The sequence below is a fragment of the Phaethon lepturus genome, unplaced genomic scaffold (assembly GCF_000687285.1).
Source record: "Phaethon lepturus isolate BGI_N335 unplaced genomic scaffold, ASM68728v1 scaffold57344, whole genome shotgun sequence".
In the NCBI taxonomy this organism is placed as follows: domain Eukaryota; kingdom Metazoa; phylum Chordata; class Aves; order Phaethontiformes; family Phaethontidae; genus Phaethon; species Phaethon lepturus.
In genome coordinates, this window is record NW_010533669.1 from 14190 (window position 1) to 21621 (window position 7432).

Consider the following 7432-nt stretch of genomic DNA (forward strand, 5'->3'; position numbering starts at 1 on the left):
TTTTACCCCAGACAGGTAATATATTTAAGTCTTTAGGTATTATTTGATACCTTAGTGCTGATTTTTGGTTGTCACCATCATACTCTACTTGCCACATTCCATCACTTGCTGAAATAGATCTGTCTCAGTCATTTAACAAATGATTCTTCTCCAGAGGCCAGAAGGCTTGCTGAAAAAATCCCCACAAAGCAGCCCAGTAACTCATGTGGAGAAATCAGGGGAACATCTGAGGAACACTTTGACTTATGGACAGTTGGAATTGCTACTAAAAAACTGAAACATTGCATGAGGAGTAGAGAGTGGTGCAACAGAAAAAGTACCAATAAAGCTTTAATAAAAAAACCAAACCAACTTGCTAAATGTTTTGCAATCTTACTGCACTGCACTGTTGCTCAGCTGTGCCAACCTGCTTGATTGTCTAAAGTCCTGCAAGGAAGGAGATACCCAGAATGCACAGGAGAAACCAAGACCACATCTTACAGCCACACACACAATAAGTCAGTAACTGACCCTGTTCATTTTGTGTCACTGACTTAAACAGGGACTCTGTTCTCCTTGGCCCACTTTTTCATGATGCGGACAATGTATTCTACTTGAGAATTACCAGTGCTCTTCAGAAGATGCAGTACTTCCCGTAGAGTCTCTCTACAAAGGTGAAAACCAAAGATTTAAATGAGGGTAAGACCCAACTGATACAATAAACAACTACCCACATCCAAACTGTTTTGCAAAACGTGGTAACGTGGTTCCTAGACAGAGAGATCCATTAATCTCCAGAGCAGGAATAGGTAAAAATGCACAGTAGATGAGATTCCAGGGAACAACAACAACAAAAAGTCTCATACCCAATTGCAACAAGGAGAGAAATTAAAAGTAAAAAAATCATCAAAATATAATTAGCTTGGAGTTTAGTGTGCACATGTGTGTGTATTTATATATAAATCCTTACTCTTGCAAAATAATTCCCCAGAACAAAGCAAACTTTTTTTTTTTCCTCTTTAATGCTACTAGCTAGTCTTCAGCATGGCAACATCTAGCTTAATGCTGCCAAAGCACCTTACACATAAATACAAACAACATGGAAATGAACATTACCAATAGGATAAACTAGTATGAAGCTGCAGTTTATCAGCTACTTTACAGCAAGAACTTGTATGCATATTGAAAAACAGGCAAGCTATGTGTATCTTACTGCATCTATGGCAGTAATTGCTAAAAGGACACTTGAAGGGTGCAGTACTTAATGAGATTACTCCAGTGGAGAAAGGAATACAAGGAAGGTTTAGAGGCCAAGATACACACCTACCAGTCATGTACGAAACAGCAACTTTGGCCAAGGGAGGACGGCCATCTGGCATCACAGCAGAATATTCACAAGGGAACAGTTCTTAAATACAGCCTCACTGCTCTCTCATTCTCCCATCCAGTGAGATGGGCCGAAAGCAAAATTATCAGTAACACAGATAATTGCCTTTAAGCTTTCACCAAGTAAGTATATTTGTCTGACATGGACAATGTCTTCAGAAAGCAAATTTTAGTGAAAACACAGTCTCATTTACTCGTTGTTTAGAAAAATTGTGTCCTTCCTACAGTGCTGGGTAAATGTTTCCTTAGTCCTGTTCTATGAACCTTAAAATGTCATGGGACAGTTTTCCATTCTTACGCCATCAATGTGAAAGGAGGGTCTTTTCCCTCAGTTCATGAGCATACTACATTTATAACTTAGCTCTTCTTAGTATGACTAATGTATTTTTGTTTCCTACAGTTCATAGCATTCGCTGATAAGTTATTCTTCACTGTATATTCTATAACTTTTGGTGTGGAAGATACACTTCAAATTGAACATTGTATATGGAACCACTGGCCAGTGTGTCTATTCTCTGGAAAATCAATAAAGAATTGCAAGAGGACACATAGTCCTAAAGCTAAGATCAAGATTCTGGCTTATAGCTAACTGGAAATAGGAAAAGAGCAAAATACATTCAGATACAACACAGAATACTCACTTTGCTTCTCGGCCAGCTAAGATCATTTGAAAGACACCCACACAAGCACCTCTCTTGCCTTCCCAGTATTCAGGATTACTGTCCAGTCTCTCCAGAACATCAAACGCTTTGGCTGAATAGTAAAACTGACGCATCTGCACAGAAAGCGAAACATTATTCCTGACTATATGACCATCTTTCAGAAGCAAATTAAAATTTTGGAGCTGTTTTCTGAAATCAGCAGCAAGTCATAGAAGCAATGTGTACTTTCCTGGTTTTCTGCAGGCAGCAAGTGACACAGAACAAGCACATTTCAGTTCTACGTAGGGAAACAGGTGGTATTATAACATTACTGGTCTATGTCTTTGAACATATTACAGACAAACTGCACTGTGAACTTTATTGGTTGGCAATGATCAGCACTGTTGCTTTGATCATATACAGATAACACTAGCTTGCAGGACTTCTTTTTTATGAGGTGCTCTATCTAGTGTCATACAGACTATACCAAAGTCCTTGATAGACTATCAACTTTAAACTAGTCCAAACATTTGAAAACAGAACCACTAAAGATGGTCACAGAGACATATTTGGATGTCTTTTGGGTTTGACTTAGAGCTACATTTTTTTCTTCACTTTTACAGTACAGTACAAAATAAGATTCAGTGACTCTATAATCCAAAATTTTCCTGAGCATATGAAAATCCACTGTGAAGCCCATCTTTTCTGCCTTAGGTTCTTTACTTGTAAATGGGAACAAAAAGCAAGCTGGTGGGCAACAGTCAATGTGACAGGAGTGACCACTGTAACTGTGGCTTTTGAAGTCAGCATAACTCATGTGGACTTTATCTATGACTGTAAGTGGGCTTCACTTGGGCAAGCCTGAATAGTAATGTTGTTTGTGGCTAGCATCTTCCCATGAGAAGCACAGCCTCCAATCCTTTGGTGGCTGGAAGCCTGCATCTGCTGAGAAAAAAGGACAGGCTGTGGGAGTCACATTTGCAAACTTTAGTCAGAAAAACACACGTACTACAGAATGAGTAATAATTCCCTTTTCTTCACATAAATGGTGATTTTAACCATAGGTGACTGGCAAGCACTTAAATGGATGGGAATAAGATAGTGAATATAAACAGTATCAGATATGTCAGCTAAAAAGAAAAAATTGCATACCAATCTCTCCAAACTGGCATCTGATCTAGTTCCATTAAGGAGATACTAATTTAATGTCCTCCTTCTATCTGACATAAAAGCAGGAAATGCTTCACCCCAAGTCATGTGCTGTTCCCTGTATGGATAAGATGGGCTATTGCATGAAAAGCAGCAAGAAATTAGCCAGAAGTCCTGCATCCCAGCTTCCTCACTGAACAACTTCTATCAACATAGCAACAGGGCATCCAGCTACACCTAGTCACAGGACACTTGTTGACCTTGCTTCATCCATGTTCATTCAGCATTCTGTTGAGTGAAGCCTGGTGCAACTGCCTTCTTAAGTTACAGCTATGGTGCTGTGTGTGGACCTCCGATATGTTATGATACGATAGTTCATAAAAATGGAAAATGCTACATGAACTCAAACAACATGGGCCTTGCCATTTAGTGGAAGAGGTACAAACAGCTGGTAGCGTAGAAAGACAAGCAGCTACACAGGAAAAATAGTCAGCGATAAAATGTACCTACATTTTGGGTTTGACTTAGAGCTACATTTTTGAAATGAAATTCCTTGGTCTTTGGAGCAGTCATCTATGGCCATATGTAGACACATACTTAGGCTGAAAGATTTAGTCCTTTAAGTGCAGTTTTTAAGAGCTCTAGATAAATCGAAAGTGTGGAGCTGCTTCTCCTTTAGAGTGCTATAACATTTTGAGAAGAAAAGACTTAAAATGATCTAGAGAGAGAGATTTTACATGAGGTCTGACCATTGACTTGCTTTCACAAGTTGTAGCTATGGGAAACACCAGAGGCATAGGCACTTGCTTGAGCATCAGGACTTTTAGGGTGAGATGGTGGACTGAGTACTTGAAAGATGTGCAAAAGATCATTTGCTCAGTTTTAGGAGAATGCTTTTGAGATCACAAGGTAGATTTTCTGACTTTCAGTTTTGTGTTTGTTAAAATTTTGAGAATATGTTACTTTGTCAGATGAAGGAAAACATCAAAAAAGAATGTTGCAGATAGTATGTGGACGCTGCTGCTCTTTGGAGAGCCTGGCTGAACTTAGACTCATTGGGACGTTTTCCAATAGGACTCAGTTTACTGTCTTTCCTCTATGACGGCAACTTTGGTCACTGTATCTCTAATAAGCCTATACTAATAGCTGCTAGCTCTTGTGTATTCACCTGCATTAGGCTCCACTGAAGCAGCTCCATGAGCTTTACACCTATTATCTGTGTTCTTATCTTCTTCTCACATCTGCTGCCTTAAAACAGTGAACGACTGTATTTGCACAATCACCAAATTACAATCTGTCTTCATATTCTATATTTAGTTAAATGAAATCTAAAGCAGTTGCTCCCCAAATAACTTCAGTCCATCTTCTGGCTCTGGGCAATACATTCTGAAAAGTGGATGGCCTGTGTCTCACTATGACACTTTCTCAAAGAACATCCTTTTTTCCTACCACTGAGCTGCTACTCCTCTAGGTCCCAACACAGTGCAGATGGCAGAGAGGATACTGGATACAGCACCCTATTACAGTCTACTGAAATCTTGCACAGCAGTACACTGCATCGGGCAACCAATTTTTCTTTCTCCCATAGTGCCATTACAATCCTCTCAAACAAGTTTTCTTTACATGCCTCTACATCTATCCTGCAGAGGAAGCTCTCATGTTTTCCTTCCATGCTTTGCAGAACAGCAAAAACACTCGAATCAGAGCTAAGTCTCACTGTGTATAGGCACCATCTGAAGAATTAGATGTTAGGAATGTAGACAGAATTGTAATCAGCTTCCCAAGATCTCTTCACTATTAACATAGCTTTGTATAAACTAGAATTTGGAAGTATGTCAGCAGCGTATTAGCATGGAGCATCAGAACTAGTAAACACAATCTAGAAGCTTAGTACAAGCAAGGTAGCATGTATTTTAACTTGTTCTAAAACGCCCAGAGCACCCCTACTAAATTGGACATTGCCTTGTCTAGCTTGACTTTTAAAAATGATAGACAGCTTAATCTAACCTCATCTCTATAAAAGTGCCCTCTAGAAAAGGTTCAAATGAAGAACTAATATGTGTTAGTAGGGATCCTGCTGTAGGCAGTTAGGCTTACCATTTTTTCTGAGTAGTTTTAATCCTAATGACTACACACACACCATGTCTCTTGGTCCCACCTGGGCAGATAGAATAGTACTTGTGGCAATTCTCTTTCCATTTCCTTACGATTAACAAAGGAGTATCTCCCATTGCCTTTATAAGCTTTAAGGAAAAAATTAACACTGTCCCAGAAAAAAAATGCAGCATGAGGCTCCTTGCTGACTCTATGCTACATTTTTTTTTTTCTTAAAGGTTTCTTGTCATTTCTACCAACAATGAATCCTTAGTAGGAGAATAAACTGTTATCATTATTGATAGCTCAAGTATGCAGTAATTTACCAACGTTTTCATCAGTGGGTTGTCTACCAAGAAGGCCTGTAGGTTAAAATACTGACTAATCCATGCCAACTCATCTACATTATTAGACATGCTGTCATTCTAAAAGAAAGTTCACTAGTGATGACAATGATGGAAAGTATCAAAAAATGGCTGGTTTTTGTACAATCACTGAATTAATGTGCCGTACACCAAGTTGTAAAGGGAAGACTCACTTTGTAGCAATCATTTGCAATGAGCTGCAATAGGTTAAAGGACTCCCCTGAGGTCTCCATCTTCAGATAGAGCTTCCAGGCCAACTGCGGTTTCTTATTCATAATATCTGCAATAACAACAAAAAGCTGGGATTGTGAAAAGAATATGCCATGAACAATACTCAGTGGCAGGTGGAATAAATGTTCCTAAATTTATTTGCTTAATGCAAATGCATGCCTCACCCTGTAAGCATGAGGTTAGGAAGGGAAACTTGTCCTTATCTTGTGCCTTACTAGTGATAACAGCCAATTAATCAGAGAATACTAACGTCAAGAGGAATAATTATGGCATTTACATCTCAATTTATATTTCACAGATACTGCAATAAGCACAACTCTCATGATTTCAGATGTGATTAAGGAATAGAATGGGAAGCATTAGAAGTTATTTTATGAAGGACAATGAACTGTGGTAATCCATTTACATGGTGAAATTTAGGATTATGTCTTCTTACACAGAGAAAAATTTTAATTGGCACCGCACTGTGGTACTTGGTGCCCACCTCAATCTAAACATTCAGATCCCATGATTCATAACAAACCAAAAGCAGGGGGGAGAAGCTCCTCCAAGCATAACAAAACTTGTCATTATGTGTCTACTAGGAAAAATGTTTCAAAATTTCTGAGATTTTGTGGTGGTTTTAGATTTGCCTATATGACTAGAATTTTTCATTGGCCTTTAACTTTAAACTCTATTGTCTGCTATACACAATTAGAAATAAAAGAATCTGAATCTTCCATCTCAGCTAGTGTAAAATTCTACTAGAGTGTTTGAACAAAGTATTCTAAAATTTTCTTTTCTCGAGATAAGAACCAATTCTGTTGAATCTGAGGTTGATATTGGTAATTCCAGATTCATTCAAGTACTGGGAGAAAAGAAATTGAAATTAAGTATTCCTTTCTTTTTCAAGTCTTACCAGCTACTCACAGAGTAGCTGCCTGTTCACACATGGACCACTCTTGTGCTCTTTCAAAAGAGGGACTGCTTAGCTTATAGTATCTGTGCCCACTATGCCAATACATATGTTGCAGGTAGAATGGGTGGCAATCATCAACAATAAACATGTAACACCAAATCACAGGATTTATAGACACTTCTCATTTAGGAGGCAGCGAGATATCAAATCAGATTTTTCTTTCATCAGCTCCAGATACTATACACACCTGGCAAACAGTTTCCAAATACCAACCCATTTCTATCTAGAGAAATGGAGTACTGTGCTAATTCAATGGTTTTTTACCTTCTCTTCAAGAAGAATTTGGTATAAATAGTACAATAATATTAAACAAAAAATACTGTCTAGCATCCAAAAAAGATACATCTCTGGTACTTTTTCCCCCTTGGAAATATTTAAACATTGAATTGTTTATGACTCAATACCTAATCATACTCTGACATGAATGTATTATAATGCTTTGTAATTTCTACAGCAGCTTTTATCCAGAAGGATCTAATAGTAATTTACATACTTGGCACAAAAAGATAACTACATTCATCACTGAACAGTTGTTTCTACAAAGAATTCTAGCAGCTGTTTGGGAATGAAAAATCAAAATTTTAAGACAGACACAGAATAATACAACAGCTCTACTGAAACTTCAGCAG

The 7432-nt window shown here is 38.1% G+C and overlaps 1 protein-coding gene across 1 annotated transcript in view; it reads right to left on the minus strand.

Moving 5' to 3' along the window:
- Positions 1-342: 342 nt before the first annotated feature.
- Positions 343-7432, minus strand: part of LOC104619381 (tetratricopeptide repeat protein 26-like) — a gene marked incomplete at its 5' end in the record, with an annotated part of 10674 nt that continues 3584 nt past the window's right edge. The window contains 3 exons of the mRNA XM_010285249.1: positions 343-645; positions 2007-2140; positions 5788-5894. Coding sequence (XP_010283551.1) covers positions 534-645; positions 2007-2140; positions 5788-5894 — 353 coding nt within the window. The remainder of the gene's footprint in view (positions 646-2006; positions 2141-5787; positions 5895-7432) is intronic.